The sequence below is a fragment of the Antennarius striatus genome, chromosome 5 (genome assembly GCF_040054535.1).
Source record: "Antennarius striatus isolate MH-2024 chromosome 5, ASM4005453v1, whole genome shotgun sequence".
NCBI classification, from domain to species: domain Eukaryota; kingdom Metazoa; phylum Chordata; class Actinopteri; order Lophiiformes; family Antennariidae; genus Antennarius; species Antennarius striatus.
In genome coordinates this window covers 13367501-13393260 of record NC_090780.1, presented here as the reverse complement: position 1 = coordinate 13393260, position 25760 = coordinate 13367501, and the positions used below count along the sequence as shown (strand labels likewise).

At 41.1% G+C, this 25760-nt stretch overlaps 1 protein-coding gene across 1 annotated transcript in view; it reads left to right on the top strand.

Moving 5' to 3' along the window:
• LOC137595073 (potassium voltage-gated channel subfamily B member 1-like) overlaps window positions 1-25760 on the top strand; it is a 46355-nt gene that overhangs the window by 754 nt on the left and 19841 nt on the right. The window contains exon 2 of the mRNA XM_068314889.1: window positions 174-841. Within this exon, the coding sequence (XP_068170990.1) occupies window positions 287-841 (555 nt within the window). The 5' untranslated portion in view covers window positions 174-286. The remainder of the gene's footprint in view (window positions 1-173; window positions 842-25760) is intronic.

The following is a 25760-nucleotide window of genomic DNA, read 5'->3' as shown; positions in this document are numbered from 1 at the left end:
TGTCCTGACTCCCCCTCTCCCCTGTCAGCAAGAAAAGCGGCTGTGCCTCTCAAAGCTGATTAACATATCTATTCGGTGCTCTGATGAGTGGATAAACCACCTGACATTGCTTATAGGACACCGACACCGGCCGCTCCACAGCGCCTAAATGAATTATTTGTCTTTTATCGCAGTTACTTGAAGAAACGAAGGGGGGGGGGCTCCTGATGCGCTCATCTGGAGGACCATGGACTCTTAATCTACAGGACTGTTTCTTCCTGTCGTACAAGTGTCGTCCAGAGTGAAGATGATCAAAACGGGGACTCGGGCTGGCACGTCGTTGCCTCCTGACACGATGGACATCATCCGCAGCAAGACGCACACCCGCCGGGTGAGGCTGAACGTCGGGGGGCTCCTCCATGAAGTCCTGTGGAGGACGCTGGACAGGCTGCCGCGCACAAGGCTGGGCAAGCTGAGAGACTGCAACACCCACGACTCGATCATGGAGATATGCGACGACTACAGCTTGGATAACAACGAGTACTTCTTCGACAGGCATCCCGGCGCATTCACCTCCATCCTGAACTTCTACCGCACCGGGAAGTTGCACATGATGGAGGAGATGTGCGCCCTCTCCTTCAGCCAGGAGCTGGACTTTTGGGGCATTGACGAGATCTACCTGGAGTCCTGCTGCCAGGCCAGGTATCATCAGAAGAAGGAGCAGATGAACGAGGAGCTCAAACGAGAGGCGGAGAACATGAGGGAGAGGGAGGGAGAAGAGTTTTCAACCACATGTTGTTCCGAGAAGAGGAGGAAACTGTGGGACCTCCTGGAAAAACCAAGCTCATCATTTGCTGCTAAGGTAATGTTCCACGCAGTTTTACTTATGCATCAGCCATGGAAGATCTAGTAAAGGTAAAGTAACCAGGAGAAAGTAGCTCTGCCATACAGAAGTCTGGACTTCTAAAAAAAATTCCAGTGAAAAGTTGAGGCAAGATAGTGGAGATTTTGGTCCTAATGAGAAAAAGACGAAGTCATATTTAAGTCGTTTTAAGACGCTGCATAAATAACTAATTAAACACATTTTGTTCATGCATGACAGCCTTCATTGTTCCCCTTTATTGCTTTCAGCTTTATACTTGTCCCTGAGCCAGGATTGTCCAGGTTGCTGGTCTCATGGGATGATTATTGATCGCATTGTTTTTCATTTGGCAGCGACATGGATAATGAAAGATCTCACACTTACGTTTGAATCCATAGCAGAACAGACAGAAACTCTGTAAGCGAAATGTGTATTTTTTGACCATTGCATGTTGCTCTCCCACTCCCTCTTCCTTAGCCATTCTACCTCATTTCCAGTCCAGTATTCGTTGTCCAACTTATTAACAAGCTCAGAGGAACAAGCATGCTTCACGCAGTGTGATCAATGAATAGCATTATGTTGGCAGCTTTATTTTTTAAATAATCTGACTTTTAAAAGACAAAGCATGTGACTGTACAAGTAGAATAAATCCATTTAGATCTGTTTCACCAATATGGCACCTGTAAGGAGAATCAACATATTTATCAGTATAACATCTACCAGTGATAACAGCGAGGGCTCATGTTCAATAGTTCTTGTTGCTGATAAATCCGTCATTTTCCTATCATATAGAGTATTTTTACTGTCTTTTGTTGAGGTATCAGTTCAAATCATTTAAAATATATTTATGTGCTATAGAAATGTGTTAGGGGGGCATTTGACCTCTATGTCTGACTTCCCAGTCAAAACAATCATGGTAAAATATTGGTTAAAGAATTTTAAACAACCTCTTGATCAAGATTCCTGCATAATTTATTTGGCTCATTTAGTGGGAGAAGCAGCTCCAACCTTGACCTTGAATTACTGAAGGCCTTAATTATGTTTGTTAATGATTCAGTCGCTTTGCATGCTCATATTTAAAGCACTTGAAGTCCCTTTTGTGTCTGCTCTTGAGCTGTCTGAAACCAGTATCCACAAAGACAAGTCATGATCCAACGCCGGATCCGCAGGATATACAGTAACTGATAAAAACCAAATTGTATTTGATAAATCAGGTAGGTAGATATACTATTTGATTTTGTCATCTAGTTTAAAGTTCATAACATGGACAAGACATGTTTCATGATAAAATTATGCATTAATAATCAGCTCCATTGCACTTTTATGCAATATTTTACACAAAAAACTATATCCACCTCATGAAGTGCTTCAATATACATTATTGTACATTTTCCAGTAGCTTTAGCTTACTGTGCTCCACTGTGACTTTGTTATTATCACAATGTGAGTTTATTAAGGTCATAATGGTGAGCAAGTGTGTGTTCTCAGCTCAACGAACAAATGGATTCTCTGCACAAACCTTTGAATGGGAGTAGGGAGGTGTGCTGTTTGACTTAAAGGGTCATTTCCCCATGTTTAATTTTCTAAGTGAGACTCAGAGCAGCAAATATGCCACAACCAGGTTAAATGTTATCCAGGACATGCAGTCCTGTTCCAGACACTGTACTGAAGAGTTGCCTCTGTGAAATGGCACGCTACCAAACACATATTCTGCCTCATTTATTTTTCATCCATCCATCCATCCATCCATTCTCTTCCGCTTATCCGGGGTCGGGTCGCGGGGGCAGCAGCTTAAGCAGGGAAGCCCAGACTTCCCTCTCCCTAGCCACTTCATCCAGCTCCTCCGGGAGAATCTCAAGGCGTTCCCAGGCCAGCCGGGAGACATAGTCTCTCCAGCGTGTCCTGGGTCGTCCCCGGGGCCTCCTCCCGGTAGGACGTGCCCGGAACACCTCACCAGGGAGGCGTCCAGGAGGCATCCTGACCAGATGCCCGAGCCACCTCATCTGGCTCCTCTCGATGCGGAGGAGCAGCGGCTCGACTCTGAGTCCCTCCCGGATGGCCGAACTCCTCACCCTATCTCTAAGGGAGAGTCCGGACACCCTACGGAGGAAACTCATTTCGGCCGCTTGTATCCGGGATCTCGTTCTTTCGGTCACGACCCATAGCTCGTGACCATAGGTGAGGGTAGGAACGTAGATCGACCGGTAAATCGAGAGCTTTGCCTTTCGGCTCAGCTCCTTCTTCACCACGACAGACCGATACAGAGTCCGCATCACTGCAGACGCTGCACCGATCCGCCTGTCGATCTCCCGTTCCATTGTACCCTCACTCGTGAACGAGACCCCAAGATACTTGAACTCCTCCACTTGGGGCAGGATCTCATCCCCAACCTGGAGAGGGCACTCCACCCTTTTCCGACTGAGGACCATGGTCTCAGATTTGGAGGTGCTGATTCTCATCCCAACCGCTTCACACTCGGCTGCGAACCGTTCCAGTGAGAGTTGGAGATCACGGCTTGATGAAGCCAACAGCACCACGTCGTCTGCAAAAAGCAGAGACGCGATACTGAGGCCACCAAACCGAACACCCTCAACGCCTTGGCTGCGCCTAGAAATTCTGTCCATAAAAGTTATGAACAGAATCGGTGACAAAGGGCAGCCTTGGCGGAGTCCAACCCTCACTGGAAACGAATCCGACTTACTGCCGGCAACGCGGACCAAACTCTGACATTGGTCGTACAGGGACCGAACAGCCCTTATCAAGGGGTCCGGTACCCCATACTCCCGAAGCACCCCCCACAGAACCCCCCGAGGAACACGGTCGAACGCCTTCTCCAAGTCCACAAAACACATGTAGACTGGTTGGGCGAACTCCCATGCCCCCTCAAGGACCCTGCGGAGGGTGTAGAGCTGGTCCACTGTTCCACGGCCAGGACGAAAACCACACTGCTCCTCCTGAATCCGAGATTCGACTTCCCGACGGACCCTCCTCTCCAGAACCCCTGAATAGACCTTACCAGGGAGGCTGAGGAGTGTGATGCCCCTGTAGTTGGAGCACACCCTCCTGTCCCCCTTCTTAAAAAGGGGGACCACCACCCCAGTCTGCCAATCCAGAGGCACTGTCCCCGAAGTCCACGCGATGCTGCAGAGGCGTGTCAACCAGGACAGCCCCACAACATCCAGAGCCTTTAGGAACTCCGGGCGGATCTCATCCACCCCCGGGGCCCTGCCGCCGAGGAGCTTTTTAACCACCTCGGTGACCTCAACCCCAGAGATAGGAGAGCCCGCCTCAGAGAACCCAGACTCTGCTTCCTCATGGGAAGGCGTGTCTGCGGGATTGAGGAGGTCTTCGAAGTATTCTCCCCACCGAGTCACAACGTCCCGAGTTGAGGTCAGCAGCTCCCCATCCCCACTATATACAGTGTGGATGCTGCACTGCTTCCCCCTCCCGAGACGCCTGATGGTGGACCAGAATCTCTTCGAAGCCGTCTTGAAGTCGTCCTCCAAGGCCTCACCGAACTCCTCCCACGCCCGGGTTTTTGCCTCAGCAACCACCAAAGCCGCATTCCGCTTGGCCTGCCGGTACCTATCAGCTGCTTCAGGAGTCCCACAGGCCAAAAAGGCCCGATAGGACTCCTTCTTCAGCTTGACGGCATCCCTTACCGCTGATGTCCACCAACGGGTTCTGGGGTTGCCGCCACGACAGGCACCGACCACCTTACGGCCGCAGCTGCGGCCCCATGGGTGCAGGCCCGGCCACCAGGCGCTCGCCTTCGAGCCCCACCTCCAGGCCTGGCTCCAGAGGGGGGCCCCGGTGACCCGCATCCGGGCAAGGGAAAACGTGTGTCAGTGTTTTTTGTCATCATATGGGGTCTTTGAGCAGTACTTTGTCTGGTCCCTCACCTAGGACCTGTTTGCCATGGGTGACCCTACCAGGGGCAGAAAGCCCCAGACAACTTAGCTCCTAGGATCATTGGGACACACAAACCCCTCCACCACGATAAGGTGACCACTCAAGGAATTTATTTTTCAGTGTCGTTGAAATTTTAATTACACATTAATAACACTTGATTTAATGCCATGAAAAGAGAAGGTGTGAAACAGAATATCTATAGCACCAAATGTCACTTCGTCCTGGATCATTGGAGTTAAAGCCGACCCAAAATACTGATGAGCACCAGAACCTGTTCCAGCGAGCCGTCCTTCATGGTCCAGCTGGTGTGATGGACACCGTTTGTGCAGCTGGTCCACTTTCTTTTCCTGGGAGTGTTGAGGCGTTATTAAATCGTTTTGATCCCACTTACTGTAAGTCCTCTTTTCCAGTCTGGGTACGCCTGCTAAATTATTCAGCGTGACGATATGAAACCCTGGATACACAAGGAAAACTTAATGGTATTCATTTCGTCAGTGAGCGATAAGATCTTGTCAATACCTAGCAGTGTCTCTGTCGTCATTTTTACTGCACCCCAGTGAGAGGGCCAGTTCACCAGGTTGGGAATGAAAGCAGTACTTGTAGTGATGCCTGTCTCAGCATGCCTCCGTTGCTCATCTCTCCCTCAGGTGTTGAGTCTCAGAGGGATCACAGTCACAGTCCATAATGACACTCCCAAGGGGTTGGATTACAACTAGCATTGCTCCAAACTGGGAATGGGAGTATGCAAAACTATGAAAACTCATTTAATCACTCAATTCGCTGTTTGCTGAACCTTGATATTACTTCTATGTTTGATGTTTCAAAGTATTAATTTAGATTTCAGCTATTAAATGCAAGTTAATTTTAGACAATTAAAAAAATAAAATAATAATAATAATAATAATAATAACAACAATAATAGTAATAAAACATGATGAATTATCACCGGATTAACTCAACAATTATATTTCATATTTTAGAGGGAGTGCCTCCCAAGGTGGGGTCCGGGACTACTAAGGGGGTCCCAGTCTGCAGATATAAGTAACAAATCAAAGCTTATAAAGATGTGAAAAAAACAGGTTAAAATTTGGGTTGAAGTTGTATATTTTCAGTTAAGATAATATAGCACACAACCTATTCAATGGTGAAATGTAGGATGTTGTTTGATGTCAAAAATGTAAGTTGTTGGACTGCTAAATTCAAGTTATGTAAAAATGTACAAAGTTGATATTCAATAGATACGACATTTCACAATCAACTTATTGTTGACTTGATTGTTGATTAGAAAATGGAATAGAAGCACTTTTTAAAGTATAGTTCACACATACAGCTTTCACTGAACAAACTATTTTCCACCTCGACACTGAGGGACTTTAAATTCACATCTTTTTAAAGCCTTGCCGTCGTCTCCCTGCCCACAGACTTAACCTTGGCAGAGTCCTAGCCAGGTTATCACATGGAAACATCTCCCCTTGGTGAACTACAGACAGCCATGACAACAGGAAGTTAACTACACTTTTTACTGCAGATCAGATTTGCTCTACTTGCTTCACTTTAAACATGTTGCTTTGTTGTGTGTGAAGTCTTGATTACATGGCTGTGTGTGTGAGCATCAGGGTGGGGATGATGCCCACTGTGTTCTCTTACCTGCTGGAGGAAGTCAACTGCAAACACATTAACATGTAAGGCCAGACAGGCTGGGAGCAGATACACCCTGAGCAGCCATTAGAGGTGTGACTTCCCTCAGACCGCTGCCTGCTGACGGCTCTGCATGGAGGAGCGCAGTCACTCATGCTAACTTCCAGCTCTGTATTACAGACAGTGCGGGGGGGGGGGGGGCACTGGAGATGTAGCAGAACAATCATTATGATTGTGTGATTTTCAGCAGGGGCAATGAGTTATGGAACTGAAGGTCATTCTCTTTGGGTTTTTGTCTCTCCTGCTTTTCTCTGGCTGTATTTGTGTGGATGTGCATCCTCCTCCAAGTGGTCCAGTCTGTATGAGCTGGTGATGATGAAATGTACCTACAACTCACTGCCATTTGGACTGTCCACCCTGCAACCTCTGGTTTAGCGTGTAGTAGAATAGCTTCCTTATCACATTCTATACCAGCAGCAGCGCTCCTCTGTGGTCTGTCCACAGACCAGAGTGCTTAGGAAAATGTTTAGCAACCGGGACTGTCAGTCTCAAGAATGTGTTAATTTCATTGGCTAGAGCAAATACAAGAACCATTTCAAACTTAAAGATTTATCAAACACAGGACAGCTTTTGAAAATTTTCAAAATCTAAAGAGATGAACAATGTTATTGTCACAGTTCTTAATCCCAGAAGAGTCAGATGAAGGGTTAAAATTGAAATTCTCCCAAAAGAAGCAGAAATCTTTTGTGACAAGTTTAAATTTAAAAATACAAAAACAGGAAAAATCCACAAAAGGAAAATACCTCTGAGATTGAAATATGAACTTTCAAAAACAGGAAAAATTCCCAAATGGGAAATATCAAGGACTTCTACATTCAAAATTTAAAGCTGGTTAAAATCAACAACAGCAATCGATTGTCCAGAGTGTAACTTTAACTCTGTGAACTAGTGAACTGAACACGATTGCAGAGAAGAGGTCGACACCTCACAGTCATCCTCAGCAGGCTATGCAACAGCACGTTATGATCAGTCCATTATAACAGGGTCAATTCTTAATGTTGAATAATCCCTCTAATCTCACCACCTCTGACTCAAACATTTTCTTTAGAAAATAAAATTGCTCAAGTGGTCGGTTGCTTACAGCAGGTTCTCTTTCCCTTGACAATCTTTGATAGAAGTTCCATCTATTTTTATATTCTCTCCTGTTTTATACCGTTTTCACTCCCTATCTCGGGTTTTATCCTGGGTGGTCATTTTTCCCTCGTAGTCTTTGATTTTCCCTTGTTGTCTTGATCTGTAAGCCTCAGAGTGTGGCTTCCTCTTTTGTCACACTATCACACCTCTGCTAGACCAGTTTCCATCATAATTAAGGCTTTTATCATTCAAAGAGTCCTAAAACATTTTAATGCTGCTAACTATTGCTTAAGCATTATTGTTTAATCACTTCATTTCAAGCTTTATACATTCCTTATACTTTTTCTGATTAGATTTTTCATCTGTCTTCCTTCAATCTATATTTTCTTTACAACATCCATAAAATAACATTTGACTATCAATCCAAAGCTTAATCATTTTGTCTATATTTAACTATCAGTTGTCTCAGCTTCTGAGGACTCAGCTTCTGAGGACTTTTTCACATAATATGCCAATGTCCATAACTCTGTCATTTTCCATTGTGATTCATTTATTACATTTATCATTCCAAGCCTTTATAATATTGTTAACACTTTCTTATTCTTCTTATAAACTCTATAATACTTCAAAGCTTAATTATTTCTCTGTTATCTTGATTTCTTATGTTAATTGTACAGAACTGGCATCTTTTGTGACCTTCTTTCAGCCATTCTTTTTGTTCTGTCGAGAAGGAATTTCAATATTTCTCGACAATGCTAATTATCTACTTTTTAATTTCTTTGACAGGATTGTTGCTATGTGACAGCCGGTCTTACTTGTGCTTAGGCAAACTTTGAATGGGTATAAATCAATGGCACACAGTTCCCCTGCTGCCAGACTGATTGCACTCACAAAGTGGGCTTAGGCAGAGCCCCGACAGATCTTTTAAGGACATTAAAACGAAATCTCTTCATCTCTTCCTCCCCTACTGATTTCATTCGTTTCCATTTTCTTCATCCACACATCATTCTCTTCTCATTCAAGTCCAAGCAACATGCTCAGCATAGACACATTGTTTTTAAAGCTATGCAGTATGCATTTACTCCTATTTAATTTGTTATTATAAAATACAAAAAATGTATTTCCTGGCTGCACACACACTGTCCAAAAAGCTCCAAACCTTGACTAAAACCACCAGCTGGGCTTCATTCCCACTACACTTTTTGAGTCTGTAAACTCTCCAGTTATGACCACAGATGCAAAGGCTGGTATTTTGGTTAGTAAAGTAAATTAGTGGTATGCTTAAATTATTTTTTTGAGTATTAATTCACATTATCTAGTTTCTTTTTTTTTCTTCTTCTTCTTGCATTTTAAGGCAGCACAAGAAGATTATTCTTAGCTAATAGCAATCACACGGTGTCATGTGGTTGTTCTGTAAACCAAGAGAGACGTTAGCATTATTGATTTGAAACATTCGTTTGATCAGCATGAATGGAAGCTCGACTGAGTTGGTAACAGGAAAATCTGGATGATGGTGAGAGACTTAAAATTTGTGGATTACATTGTTTATCTAGTAATCTATGCATTTTCATTTAGCTTGTATTTAAACCACATCACTCTCCAATTTACTGAGATCTTGAAGTAACATAATGTTTAGGAACTGAAGTTTTCTTTAGGTCCTTCTGCAGGCTCATATACATGACCAGTGAACATTGTTTTAGAGATCAGGATTCTATTTTTGTCTCTAAGTGGCTTCCTCCATTGACAGAGCTGCTGTGTCTCCACCAGGGACGCCTTCATTTGCCCGCTGTGCTGTCTTTCTGGACTTCTGTCGAGTTTAACTTATCATGAGGCTACAGAAATGTACATTAAGTCAATACGTTATTTCCTTTAGCCTGTGTGGTTGTACATTATGTTTCTGCTCTTTAAAGCAGTAAATTTTATAAGACCTAAAATGATAACATGTTGTTCACGTATGTTTAAAACCCTAAATTTCTTTTTAGACTACCATGTTTTATTAGATTAATGGTTTTATAAGTTCATGACATTAAATGTTCTGTATTAGAAGGTTAGACAGTTTCTCTTCAATGGGATATTTTATATTAGCAGCACAACAAACTACTTAAAGGATGCTTGAAGAACCATACTTACATGCATATCACAGATCTATTAAGATATCCTGTGTGTCTGAATGCAGGCAAAATCCATCACCGTGCAAGGATATGTATTACTGTAATTTCTGGACTGTTGAGGAATCCTGAGGTGTGGTGTGTGTTTCCAGGTGTGGTAACATGAGATATTTATACAGAAAGATAGTACAGATTGAGATTTTAAATTTTTTTAATAACAACATTTTTCCCCACAAATCCTGTAAAAAAGAAGTAAAACATCGCTGTCGACTCCAACGCCATCAATTCATTGATGCCCATCTTACGTGCAGCAGCTGTTTCCTACTTAGACAGCCAGATCGATTACCTTTAACATAAAAGCTGGCTTTCCATCATCCGGGGGGGTGGGGGGGGGCATCACGCGCAAAATGTCTGTTGAAAACACAATCAAACTATGGTAGTGTCTTCATTTGAGCATTATGTCTTCCCACCTGTCTGTCTCAGTCTTGTTATTCCTGCTAGAGCGCCCCCTGGAGGCCCTAAGGCCCAAAAAATCTAAAGATTAGCCACATCGTTGTTTAAACTGCAGGGTTCAATGTGTGTGGGAAAAAAAGTTGTTGCTTATAGTCCAGAATTTATATTAAGTTAGAAATTGTTTTTCTATTCAGAACACTTTGAAAACTCATGGGGAATGTCTGGTCCTATGCTTCATCCACAGTGTTTCCCACAGAACTCATGATAAGCCAAGTGTCAAGCATCCTCAGACCAGGCCAGGCAGCCTGGCGTGGGAGTTGGTTTTCTTTTTCGATTGGCCTGGCATAACCAACAGATGCTGCTAGTTACATTTCAAATGATTCTGAGCCTCCTCATTGACAGTGTACTGTACAAGATATCAACAAGACACTCACCTCCCATTTCAGTCCAGCAAAATACAGACTTAGAGTTATTCTCCCAACTAGAGTAGATTAAAACTATTTAATACTGCCATGGGTGTTGGTTATTATTGTATAAACTCTGGAACATTTAGAATATTTAGGAAGTTGATTCTCTCATTACCCTAACACTTAGGCTGATCAGCTCATACTACACCGACTGAAGTCCTGCCTCCACCAAGTTTCAAGAACGTTAAGGCAGTAATTTGTCTGTACGACTGCTGACAACAGAAAAACAAACCAAAAAACTGGACCAAAAACTTAATCCACAAGGTGGGGGTAATTACCATCCAAGTCTGCAGGTTTCCTCAGTTCAGCCTTTTTACTGTGTTTCAGTTCAGTGATTGGTTCCTTATTGTTCCATCTCATGGCTCTTATCAGTCGTGTTTTCAGACAACTGCAGGAAGCTGTGATGAATGACCATTAGGCTAGACTGCCTCCTCAGCACCAAAAAAAGAGAGACAAGATCAGCGACTTTCTAGTGGGGCATTTAGCAGGTAGAGGAGTTGATATTTCCACCGTGATTTAGAAGGGAAATTTGTGTTAACATTCACTAAGTGGCCAAAAATACACAATTCAAATAACTGCTCATTTAGCTTTGTATCTGCTGGACGTGAAAAGACAAGTGTTAAAAAGTGTGTAATATCAAATTATTATAAGTAATACAGTATAATACCATGAGAAAATGTTTCAGAGCAGTGATCCCCAAGTTTTTATGTGCCACAGACCTGTTTAACTTCAGATAATATTTTCATGGATCAGCTTTTACAGTGTGGCAGATAAATACGCTAAAATAAAATGATGCCACCAGCACCAGCATTGTAAATGTGGTGGTGTATGTAACAGCACACCAACGTCAAGAGTGACTCATAGACAGATGTGACAGAAAGAATCGGGTAACTTTCCAAAGCAAAACATCGCTCAGAATTATTTGGAGACCACCTTTTTAGAGCATTATGTTATAAGTGGAATTTACTTTGAGTATTAAAATGCAATGATATCAAATAGGGGATATATATAATAAATAACCAATAATTGATATGCCAATCCATCCATTACAAACATTTGGACCAATGACTTCAGTTCAGGTCAACCGTAGTGTTCTACCTCGTGGTTTCCATAGAGAGAGGTGATCAAGCATGCTACATTAGCTTATCGTACATGCCAGCTGCACACACACACACACACAAACACACACACGCAGACTCGCCCTGTAAGGTATCACTGTTTGACAGAAGTCTAAATGCTTTCTTTTCAAGTGAAATTTCATTCTCGCACACTGGTGCTTCTGGATTTGACATTTAAAAAGGCGAGGAGTCAATTGTGATGGGACAGCGTGCTGTAAGCCTTCATTCATTATTCAGATGGGCTTGACAGGGAGAGAACATCACTCAAGAAGACATACTGTAGAGTGGTGTGAGGTCAGGTGGTCAGTTTCCAGAGGGTTAGACGTTAGAAAGCAGTTGTGCTCCAAAAACCGCTGCTAGGTTCACACATCACGCCAGGCTTTCATCGGGAAATTCATGGGACGAGACCAACAAGGTCAGGTTTCAGCCTCCCATGAAGAAACAACAGGAATAACCGAATCAGTAAATAAAAATCTGGTTAATCTGACACAATTTCTGACATACATACTCTTTTCCATCACGTCGTCTTCTTTTGCATGACGCTGCACTGTGATGACACCCAAACTCAGGTGCTATATGTTAGGTGACTGTTTACTCTTTAAACCAGGGGTGTCAAACTCATTTTCACCGAGGGCCACATCAGCCTCATGCGTGTCCTCAAGTGGGCCAGATGTAACTTATAAATGTAGCTAAATGTAACTCGATGTAATGTAAAATAAATGTAAAATTAATGCAACTACTCCTTAATGTAGGCTCCGGCTCCTCGTGACCCGCTGCAGCGGATACAGCGGTGGTAATCTGACAATCTACTCCTTAATGTTAAATAACACTGAATTTATTACTTATTCAAATTACAAAAATTACAGTTACACAGAAAAAATGTTTGTTTCTCTGTTATAACATAAATCCTTTTAAATTGTCAGGTTATGAAAAACCCACATAACCCCATCAATTAAGGATCAAACTATTCCAGTGAATAAAGAAAAATAACATGAAACACAAATTAGGACATTACCTTTTGTTCAAAATGGTTATGTCAGTGTTAAAATGGGCTTAATTACTGCATGTGGGAAATATACAGTAGTTTTTGGTCAAAGCACACTTTTGTCCTATTTATTTTCAGACACTCTGACCTATTATACTCTCGCGGGCCCCATAAAATGATGTGGTGGACCACATTTGGCCCCCGGGCCTCATTTGACACATGTGCTTTAAACAGTTACACCTGATCACTTTGCTGTAAAGAAAGTAGAAAAGAAACACCACAATGACAAGCAACTGTGGACGTTTAGAGCCTTCTGACTTTCTGACTTGCTCTTTGCTTATATCTCCTTCTACTGTGATGTCTGCTGGTCATTTGAGACAGTTGAAGGAGAAAGCCCACTTTCAGTTTGAGGAAGCAGAAAGAAAAGCTTGCTAGTGCTGCAATTTGCTATGTAAGATATACCGGAACAATTTCCTGTCTGAAAACGACTGCTGTCTTGCAAAAAAATATATTTTATTCTCAGAGAAAGAAAATGCAGCACTAATCATCTGTAATGGTAAAATGAGTGCCTGTTTCAAGGAATGGCTTGCTGCTAGAGGGGTCCTTCTTAAATAAAAAGAGTGAAACAAAAGCTCCAGTAAAGATATTATAATATATTGGTTTCCATCTTCTTCTTCTCCTTTCGGCTTTTCCTTTCAGGAATCAGTTGCCTCCATCTAACCATGTCTTCTGCATCCTCTTGTCTCACACCAACTACCTCCAGCTCTGTCTCCTGTCTTTTCTTCAGTGACACTGTCTATAGACCAAACAACATCGCTGGTCTCGTCACAGTTTTGTTCACCTTTCCTTTCATTTTAGCTGAAACTCTTCTATCACACCTCACACCTGACACTTTCCTCCACCCGTTGGTGGAGGAAGGATTGGTTTCCATATCAACCTTAATTTGTCTCCTCTCATGTTACCAATCTCCCAAATCCTATTTTCCATTAAATACACATTTCATGTCAATAATGTAGATACACTGTGCCTTTTAAAAGTTATTTTTGGATCAATGGAAAGGCTTTTTTTTCAGGTTTGACACCACAGATAAAACAATATTGAATATTCCATAAATACTCCTTAAACCAAACTACTGTAATTATTTCACACGTATTCTTGTTGTTTTGTGTGTAAGTCAGTTAAAACATCTTTAATGATAGTGACTTTTAGCTATATGGAGGTTTTTATTACAATACAAATTATACCATATATTTTTTGTAACAATTCAAAATCAGCCACTATGAAGCTTCATATGCAGATTCAACATCCCAACTAAGGAACAGTATTTAACTGAATTTGATACAGAACCCAACACCTGAAACCTCAACTGTAGAACAGTAAATGACAGGGTTCATTTAACATATCACCTTCAGTCTGCTGAGCTCCACATCTGCCATGATAGTGATGTGGAGTTCAACAGAGCTTCAGGTTACTGCTGTGACCAACATATCACTTTGCATTGTCTATGACAGACATGTCTATGTATCCCATTAAATAAATGAATAAAGTTGCATTTTTTAAATTTAATTAGTCAAAAATGCAATGACTATATGAACTGAAATAAAATAAACCAGACACCACACAAGTTCTGTATCAGGGAAAATGTCAGCAGGAGTGATGGCAGATGGACGAGAGAGATCCCCATTGTTCTCCAAGCACGTCTCCATCAACAGCCTCTGCTCTTCAGCAAATAGACAGAGACCAAAGGAAAACATTGGAGCTGTTTCAATCTGTCATCGGCACTTCTCATTTTACAGTCCGCATTCAGTGTGAGGAGCACGCATTCACATGGCTCGTGCATATTTGAAAATAGACTCGACCAATTAGCTTCCACAGAGTGAGGATGTTGGGTTTGTTAAGTCTCCACACAGAGCTCGTTGATAGAGACGACCTGCAGCTCTGGAGGTCAGGTTTGTATGAGTGGGAGTGAGGCCAGCCCACCTTTAATGATCGTCTCACATTCAATGTAGGGAGAGGAGATTTTTCCGTTGCTTTGTTTGTGAACTGCTAACCTCTCTGCTCACCTGTGTGGACCCAGGAAGGCCAGCTGCTGCTGCAGGGATCAGCCTGTCTTACCAGATCTGAGGCGCTTGGTCCATCTAGAAACGGTCACAGGGAGTTCAGTTCGATTTCTGGATCAACGTGTCCACCCACTCGCTTTCATTGTTAGAGAACAGAATAACTAATTCAAACCAATCCAATAATGACAGTGAGCATCACTGGCCTGAGGACAGGGAATGTTTTTTGTTCTTCACATCAAGAATTTGGTGTGGAAAAAGAAAACCCCTGCATAAATTTACAGGACGGAGGAATCTATTACATTGTGATATTTTCACCAACTATTATACCAGGAGAGACTGTGGTGCTTTTTGATGGAACTCAAAGACACATAGAAGGACAATGTAGGAAGGTATGGTTATTAATATTATCCACGGACTTGCTCATTCTAATGAGGCGCAGCCTCTGAGGAGTGATGAGCCCACCTCAGTGTGACATCCAGCCCCACCAGATTTTCTACCTCCGCATGGTAATGGAACTCCTCTCCCAAGGGGCTGCTATAAATAAATACTCTGGCACACACACACACACACACACACACACACACACACACACACACACACACACACACACACACACACACACACACACACACACACACATGCAAGCGCTCGCATTTTCCTCTTCTTTCTGCAGCTTTTTTCTCAAGCATGTTTTCTATTTAGTCATTCTGACACGTATTCGCCCCCACCATGACCACATGCACATCCTTAAATAGACACATTGATGTTGTTGTTTATTTGATTGTTTATGACAGGCTTGAAGATTTCCATTGGACTAGAACAAACTGTTTGTTAGGAATCTAGTTTCCCACCAGCAAACTGTCAGACTCACAAGTATGATCTGGGGGGGGTTTCTTTTGGTTGATATGACAAAGGTGTTCTGTCATACAGAATGAGGAAGGAAGGAATTTCTTTTAAGGAATATTCAACGGTGTCTGATGTGCTCTTCCTCCAGAAAGATAGGGGCATGTTTGTACTTGTTACTTAATGACTCTTGTAATTGGTGCATAATGAATGTACAGTATTTGTGCTTTATGACACAGAACAAATGGACTTCTGAAGAATCTCAGAGTCCCAGGAACTATTTTCCGCTGCAAACACTCCAAAGAGCAAATAACATGAAGAGGAGTGGAGGATGTAGTCCGAGAAGAAGCAGCATGACTTTACCATTTACAGATAGCATAATCCATTCTGGCCCGCAAAACTTTTCAGGTTTTCAGTTTAGCTCTCAGTGTAAAATAAATATCATTGTGCTGCAGAAAATCAAACTGACACATTTAGCATAATTCCTGGTATTCATGCACAATTTGTCAGAGACAGAATAGGTAGTCTAAAAATTGTGCTTAAAATCGAACATGGTTGTTTTGCATGCACCGTATGTCATACAGAGTATTTGACATGAAATAATTCTAAAACGCAAAACATGTTTACAGATTGAGGCAGACATTGTGATATCTAAAAAAAATCACATTACTGTGTACTGTATACTGTGTGGATAATGATACACTGTGCAAAAAAATGTCTTCTAAATCATAAATTGTCTACATAAAAAGGAAATGTACTGCACAAACTCAGACTCTCCTCTTTCCAGACTCAAAGAGAGATAGAGAGGTGAGCTGTGCAAAGGAAAAGATTTTCGACCTCAACACAATAGTGGCTGATTTGTGTTTCTATTTAAAACTCTGCATAATGGCTTACTTTCTGTTTCTTTTGACATATTTCTGTTGTAGATGTGTTACTGAATGAAATCTGGGTGCATCTCCTAATCAGTACTTCATTCAGGGGAAAAGCCTTGATTCTTTGGACTCATGTGGAACAACAAAAGCAGTACCTTGGTAATATGGTAATATGCTCCCTTACAGTCACATTGAGATTCAAATGAGTACAGCAGCAAATATAGTGTCTGGCGTGAAGATGTGATGATATACAGTATAAAAGTTTTATATTTGTGGTATCTCTACAGGTGATAATGATGTGAACCTGGTGAGGGTCTAATGTTCCTTCTTTGTAATCACATTAGTGCTGTGGGTAGGTGCTGTAGACAAACCACAAAAGACTTGGAAAATCACTTCAGTGGTGCATGATTGTCTTTGCCAAGACACCATCACAGAAGTAGTCCCCTAGGAATGCCTGAATTGAGCTACCTGAGAAGTGTGCGTCCTTAAGTAGGTCAGCTGAGACCCTGTGGACACTAAACACATTGAATGACAGACATTTGCAGATATTTCTCCGAAAAATGTTACTGGAAAGGTCTTGTGCATTTATCTAAAATTAAATACCTGTCCTTAGTGTGACACTGTGTGCTGTAGAAATAGCCAGTAAGTCTGGCAGTACAGTCTTAATGTGCGGTAAATCACGATACCTCTAATCACTGTGCAGCAGACCCAGGAGTCCCCGTCACTCCTGGTCTGCTGCCAGAGCCTCAGCCTCCCAGCTACTCTCACTCCTCCTTCCTCTGCCTGCGAGACACCAGCCACAAAGATATCACATCACCTCCGTCTGGTGAGGAATATAGGCCACCAAAAGGTAGAGACATGTTGATTTTAAATGGGCCAAGGAGGAGATGAATGGATGTGGGTCACAGATTGAACGTTCAGACATTATTGAAGATAAATGGGCATACAGATCAGAGGATTAAAGTTGCATATTGTTCACGGTCAGTTACTCTCTATTAGTGACAACAATATTATCAGAGCGAATTATACCAACATATTACAGCTTATTTTCTTTCATGCTCATTTTAAAATGGTACTGTCATATGATATGCATTTAAAACACCTCATGATTGTTGAATTAGTTAAGCTGATAATTGCAGCTCATCAGCCTCAAATTCCTCAAACTCTGTCAAGCAACTACGAAGAGAACAGAAGTTGATGGATCCTGTGTAAACTGAGTAGCGTGATGTAAACTGAAAGGAAGGGAAACATGACTCTGTTGCCGCAAAACATTTGTGGTTCCATTTGTGGCATCTCTCAGAGGGCAGAAAAGTTCAGGTGGATCAAGATAAGAAAAGAAACATATAGTTGTTGGTTTTTTTACATGAATCAGGGAGCATACTTAATCTCTCAGTTTTAGGGGAGTGAAAATGCCAGCAGATATTTTTGAAAGTCATCTAACAATCGCGGTTAAAGACTATAGCCATCGTTACTGGAGAGTGAGACGACCATAATTGAGGAGTCCTCATGTATAGTATATTAATTATTCAAGTCTTGAATTAGTTGTTGAACAGCATCCTTTGTTCTATGATCTCACTGCTCCAAAACCAGTTTGAAGCACCTGTTTTTCCGGGATATACTCAAATTACTTTGTCGGGCACGTTCAGGACAACCTGCAAGTTCACTCAGCATAAAAGAAAAAAGTTCTTTACTCCCAAATTTCCCTCAAGTAAATGCAAGCTCACGGATGAATGCTCATCGGCTAAAGGAATGTAAGTAATGTAATACTGTGGAACGTCTGTCTGCTACAGACGTTCCACTGTGGGTCGTGGTGATGTCACATATACGCCTGTGGGGGGGGGGTTGTTTTTGTCAGAAAGATCTGGTGATCCAATGTCACTGGCATGGATGTTAATAGTAAACTAAGCGAAGCCAAGCGATTGATAAATGATTCAGTTCAGATAAAAATATTATTCAACCCAACTGCAACTGAGAAATGTAGTCAAATTAGTCATTCTGACAACTTGTGATGCTGGTCAACAGATGATAAAAAATGTGCAAAAACAAGACGTTATTAGGTACCACAGTTAGTCACCTTGGAAAATACAGGCTTGTTTATTGGTTACCAAACGCTGTTTGCCATATCCTGTACAATATACACTAGTTAACATCCTCAAGTATTGCAATACCACTTTCAGCACAACAAGAGAAAAGACAGAGACCCACTGCTGTGTTTGGCAAAGTAGCCTTACTGTCAACTATCATTGGGACACACAGTAAATTGTCACCTACAATCTCACAAAATAATGTGGGTGAACAATTTAATAATGTGATCCTTGACTCAGTAAGTAGCCTAACGGTCAGTTACTAAATGTTACAAGCATAAGACATAGATATTCTAAAAGCTGCATCTTTATTTAGAGCAGACAAACACAGTTACTTCCTTCTTTTTTTTAAAACAAAATTCTCTTTAGATTTTGCTGCAAGAAAAACAGACACCAAACTCCTTAGATATAAAGTGTTACCTTTACTTAACACTGACACTTTGTCGAGGCTCTTTGGTGTTTGTGACTAACCCTGAAATCAGGGCGCCGTTTGGTGTCTGTTGCCAATGAGCTCAGCAAACACATGATTAAAATTAAATGGCCTTTTGGTTACATTTAGGCACAAAAGCTGACGGTTAGGTTTAGAAGAAGATTGGTGCCGTGTTTGAATTACAGCTGACTGTGGCCTTCTGGGTGAAAATTCAAGACGCTCTCTGTACTTGGATAAGATGCACAAATGATAAGGTGTCAGATTGAAAATAAGGATGCGACCAGGCCCATCTACCTCCTTCCATGATAATAAGTTGAACAACTATTAGAGAAGCTCCCTCGTGTTATCTGTTATATAAATAGGGCTTGTAATTAACAGATATTCCCCTCCTTTCTGTTTTCAACAGATATCATGGTAATGAAGCATGTCTGGATCATTTTTATCTTATTATGCCTTTGTGTTGAGAAGGCTACCCGTGAGGCCCTCTTCATCAACACTGTCCAGATCAAAATCATTATTAAGTGGAAATCCCAGGGGATATCCCATGATCCCCGTGGAAACATTGGCTTTGAGGATAAAGCCAACAAGAGCATTGCCAAATCTCCAAGGATTTTCTCTTTAATCTTTGTGTGATCTCTCACTCTCAGCGTTTAATGCCAAAAAGTGATTGCAGTAATGTTGTGGCTCTTGTTATGAAACGCCGACAGAGACGAATCTTTAAATAAAGTTAGTAAACTGCTATAACATTGCTGATGGATTTCTAGATTAAAGACCCTTTAGTCTTGTGCATACATTCAATAAAACAAAATAATTATATGTAAATGAGTACAAGAGGATGCCATGGAAAATACAAACAAAAGAATTCATAAATATGTACAAGCTGCTTTAATTATATTGCCAGAAAGAGATGACACAGATGCTTTATCATAAATAGGATGAGAAAGTTGAGGTCATGGATGATGCATACAATGTAGTATTACAGTAGACGTGCATAAATTGGATTGGGAGTGTCCTTGGGAATGAAAGGAAATAAACATTACTTGATTAAGAGTACTATAACTGCAAAATGTGACGGAACTGTATTCTAATTTTCCGAAAGTAGGAACTAAAGAGGGGGACATTAATTTTACAATAACAGGAAGTGAGGAACAAGTTAGATGGCTACGCAGAAGACTGTAAAAAAAATTCCCGTGCAGTTGTATAAATGCCAGAGCTTATGTTACTGGGTGGAGAGGCTTCATTCACATGTGCAGCATGTAATCCGCTAGTCAAAAACAGAGCAGAAGATAAAAGGTGTGTTGTTTCGTTCTCTGTAAAACAGCCACCAATGTTGATAAAATTGTTCACAGACAATTTCATGATTTAAAGACTTCCCTCCTCAGTGTCATGCTGTCTGTTTCTTGCATTGTATCACCAAACACAACAAAACACACAAAATCTTATCTTACTTATGAATTTTAAAGTAACATTTTGAATATTTCACGTTAAACTCTTTATCAGGAAACCTGTATCAAGTTTAAGTAACTTCATTGATCCATGAATTCTATTTTCACTTCTATCACTCAATGTTATTGTAGAGTGTGGTTGTTGGCAACAGGTAGGTTAGCAGTGTGGACACTTGTCTAAACACTTACAAGCATGGAACGTGTCCCAGTGCGACATGTAGCCTCTCTTTAATACATGAACAACACGGTAGTTTGTGTGCATGTCACCAGCTGCAGTAGCTGCAGAAGGGGCAGATTAGCAGTGGGACGGATAACGGCTGTAAATTAAAATGGCCCAGTGATTGATTTCTTTCATGAAGGGAAGTAGCGTGACCACCCACTGGGCGAGCATTAAAGTGGTGTTTACCAAGCCTAAAGTCAGGTTGGATGCATAATGGGGACTGTGTTTCATAGAAGTCTGGAGGTACGATAAGATCAGATAAACTTTCATCATCTTTTTGGAAGTAAAGCAGGTCGTTTGCATAAAATGTTGTGGTAAGGCGAGCATGGTGCAGTTCAAGACAAGCTGTGGGAGATGGTTAAGTGTGTTTTAATCTCCATGTATGGCAGCGATTGGCTGGGGCCAGCATGCTTGACTGTCAGCCAGTTTACAGTAAACTGAACGGATACCGTTAGTGTGTAAAGCATCAAGCACCAGTCTGACATGTGTTTATCTTTTTTTTTTTCAATGAGTGTAGCTCTCACTTGAGTTTCAAGCCTGGGAAATTACGAGTAGAGGACAAACTGTTTCTTCATAATGATTTTTATAGCACAGTTGGATTACACCTCCTCAGCTCGGACCGGTGACTTGTTCATTTCTCTCAGCCAAATGTCTGGACTGCAGCATGCTGAGGATGGCAGCATCATTAAAAACTTCCTTCTCTAATTTAAGATTTTGTTCCACTTGCAAATCACTGTCACTTATACATCTGGAACATTCATCCCTTCCATACTGGAAATCAGTCTGTGGCCATTTCTCTTTGCAATTGTGTTACTATGGCAAAATTATTCTTCAGCCAGGCAGTGAATAAATAAAGTATTAAACTTACCATCAAATATATAACATTTAATCTTTATTTGTTGTACTGTATTTGTATTGGCTGTATGCTGTTTCACTAAAATAAATGTAATTGGATCATTATCATTATTATGATGTTGTGTAAACAATGTATTAACAGACTTGTATTAGTGTTATACCAAGGGTGGGAGTGGGATGGGGTTTTTTTTTTTAATCATGAAAAAATCAAAAATCAACAGGCCTAATTCTTTTTTACGTTAATGGTTGGCACCATGAGCCTGAATTCCAAACAGCTGAACTTTCATATTTAACACAAACTTAGACATAAAACATTTAATTTTCTGTGCCGGGCACAATGTGGAAGATGAAGATGATGAAGATGGCCCAATCAGGCTTCAGCACCATGGATAAGGGCCGATCACGTGAATATGGCAAGAGGATTTAGCCTGATGCAAAGAGACTGTAAAACGTTACATTATCAACTCATAAATTAAGATTTCACATCTTATGTCAAAATAATCAGCAAATATTAACTAAGTCTTGTCAACTTTATTTATGAAGCACTGAAACACACCATAGGCATCTTGAAGTTCTTTACAGAATCAGAATAAAGAAGAAACAAACTGAACCTCTGACAGCAAGCAAGAAGCGACTGACCAGGAAAAACTCCCCAATGGGAAGAAACCTGGGGCAGATCCTGACTGTCTGGGTCCTGATTCATGGCTTCAGCTGATGGGGTGAAGACTTCCAGGAATGTCGGCGCTGCGTTTACCAGTACCTCCCATCTGAAGTCTTGATCAGCACCTTTCCAAAGAGACACAGTGGCTTCAGCAGCATCATTTTCTTGTTTTTATAGGCAAGGCGAGATATAGGGGAATTACAGAGGAGGTGAAGGAATAGAAGCTCCAGACTGAGTGTACAGTACTCTCTTTAACAGGAGAGAAAACTGCCTGAGCTGTCTAGGCCATTGCAGCTTGACTGTTAATGGGTTGTCCCTCTCTGTAAGCTTTATGAAACAGGAGTGTTTTTAATCTAGACTTAAATATAGTAAACTAAGGGTTAACAGTTTGCTGCTTCTTTTATCCACATCTCTGTGAACTCTTAACAGGGAACAAATGCATGTCTGGCCCATTAACAGAGATGGAAAGAGGACTGTTCAGTGTGGACACATTCATTCTGTTGTGTTCATCAGAAAGGATTTGATTCAGCAGAGGTGGAGATGTAAAAACAGAGGGGGGATGATCCCACCCCCCGCTCCCACCCCACTTAAGTCGTACCCTGGTTGTACCGATGTTAACACTAAATTCATGGTGCTGTAAACCTGGCGCCCTGGGTACTCTTTACCAGTTTATTTCTTTTCGCATGTAGATTTTTATGTTTATTTAGTCATTGAGGCTTTGAACTTGATGTGAGTTACTTTTTCTCACAGTGCATCGATTTGAAAAAAACTTTTAACAGTTGTAGCGGCGCAAACACAGAGAAGCTGCAGTGTGATTATGAAGCCAAGAAGATATCCCTCCGGGTGTTAAGAATATGTGCACAGTTCCCTTTGCATATTTTTTCATGTAGGAATGCAAGGAACAGTTTCACCATCAATCTATTTGGTTATTTTTAGATTAGTAAATTTATTTATAATGTCAAAGAAGTAATATTTTATATTTTTATTTTATATTTTCCGCTGACCATTTTACCTCTAGTTTTAATGGTTTGTCAGACTTAGTTTATTTTGTTTTGATGATTTGAAGAGACTAGATTTTGGTCCCTGAGGAGTAACAAGAAGCAGCTGATCAGACAAACTTGTTCCGAATAAACTTCTGCTACTCATGCATTGATTTCTGCAATCAAAGTTCTCTACTGATTTACTGAAGCCCAAGTTTACTGAACTCCTCTATTGTTATCAATCCTTTGACCCCCAGTATATGGTTGAGATAATGTAGATTTGGATACATTTAAATGGAGGTAAGATATTAATAAAGAATCTTATTTAATGAGGTGAACTTCATGAATTGTGGAGACTCAGAAACCCATTTTTCTTTCTATCACACAGATAAATAATTTTTACAAGTTTTCTTTTACATGGAAACTATTTCCATAATGTTCCATTTTTAGTTCCATTGTATTGGTGGAGGTGTTCTTTCTAGTTCTCTCTGTTCAGTATGATCATGTACATGTTTCTCAGCCTCTTATTCTGTCTGTCCTCTTTTTGGAACAGTCTTTTCTTGCAAATCCTAAAAAGCCTCATATCACTATGGAAACTATCATCTGAGCTCTGCTCAGAGGTGGCTGCGTTTCCCTGTGAGGATGTCCATATACTTTCCATGTGGTCTGTCACTTCATGCGTGTGCTTGAGCATTTACATGTGCACAGAAAGAGAGGGTAAGCCTGAGTTGTCCTTCCCCCTCTATTATTATAATCTGACAATTAATCCCTCTGCATTCTACATGATACATTGACGGCTAGCCCCAGTTTTGATCATTAGTGTGCAAATCCTGGTTCAGTCATTCACACAGATGCAGCTGGCTGCCATTGTTTACATTTGCCATATGTTGTAAAAGACAGCTGGGCATGCTTTTCTGTGTCATTACAATCCCTCCACTCTTATTGCAGCTTGGTTGAAAAGCCTTGTGGCCCAGACATCTCCCATTGTCACATCTCTCTGTAAACACAAGCAGGCACATAATGTGATGTTTTTCCTGTAAGTAAAGCATGCTCCCATGCTGCCCTCTTGTTGTATTTACCCTGCATTTTGAAAGGCTTTATCTGGATGTTTTATTTTTATATCACAGGCCTTCGAGCTCGGAGTGAAAGTTCATCTTTTAAATGTCAGCTCCTCTAATCTGTTGTGGTAAATGTCAGACCTTCAGTTTCTTTCTTTCTTTCTTGTTAGAGTGGGAAGACAGAAGACTAATTGTGTGTTCTTGCTCTCTTAATATTTTTATTACTACTATTAACCATTAAATTCTTTTTAACATGTCAGAGAGGTGTTTAAGAAAATGAGTCACTTCTGAAGTTTAGTACATATAGTACATATATATTGATATGCATACATTAATACGCTGCATTTCAAGCAGATTTTTTTTATCTCTCTACATCATGTATCTCTGCCCTCTCTGCACTACTGAGGATGAGAGGATGTCTCAGAGTGCAGTGGCCTAAAGAGCATAGAGCAGCTGGACCAGGACTGAACAGAGCTGGGAGACATTTAGTGATCTGACACTGATGTAAGAGACATACTGTACTGAAATACTGTGACACACACACACACACACACACACACACACACACACACACACACACACACACACACACACACACACACACACACACACACACACACACACACACACACACACACAGGACTGTAATCATCAGTGGTCAGGAGGCCAGATCCTTGGTTCCCCCCCCCACACACACACACACACACACTGCTACTGAATCATTTAAGCAGACTCCACCACACAGCAGGTGTTTTACCACCACAGAATAAAAAATAGATGATTTCATGTGTTACATTTAGCATCTGGGTTAGTATAATATTGTTAGATTTGATTTGCCATTTGTTAATTCTAACTGAAGTTGCTGAAGAAATGTGATACATATTAATTGAGACTAGACCTTTAATTTCATCAGAAAATCAAGCGATTGTGAAGGGCTACACCTTCAGTCAGGATCCCCATCAGATTTGAATATTCAGTGCTGTGTCAGCTGATTTGGTCATTCTGCATGGGAATTACAGAAGCACTTTCTGTTTCCTCATCACAGATTTTTATGACAGTGCATGTGCCAAGAGTGAACCAAATAAGAAAAGTGGACATGTAGGAAATAGTACAACGGCAGATCCTGTCAGCATGGTTGTCATTGCTACGCTGACATGTGAACAGTCAAGATTAAGTTACTTTTGATTTTAGTAAGTGTGTAGTGATGTGTAGATACAGGTGAGATATTGGTGCAATTCTAGCCTTTCATAGAATGTCTGGATGGCGTCTGTTCAAATGTAAATCAACCCAACTTCAATCGATGGAAAGAAGCTCAACCCTCAAATGACACTTCGTGAAAGGATGGATGGTACAATAATTGGTCATTACATATTGAAGGATTAGTCTGACAGTTTTATACTTCTAGAACTAAGTTAGAGGATTGGGTAACAGAAATAAGAATAAAAATCACATGGGTCATCATTAGTAAATGCTTGAAACAATGAAGAGCTTATTGTGAATCCTCTTACTTTAAATCCCCATATAGTCATATATTGATGTCATGAGTTTACACTTACATCATCAGCTACTGAATGTCAATCCACAATTATTTCATAT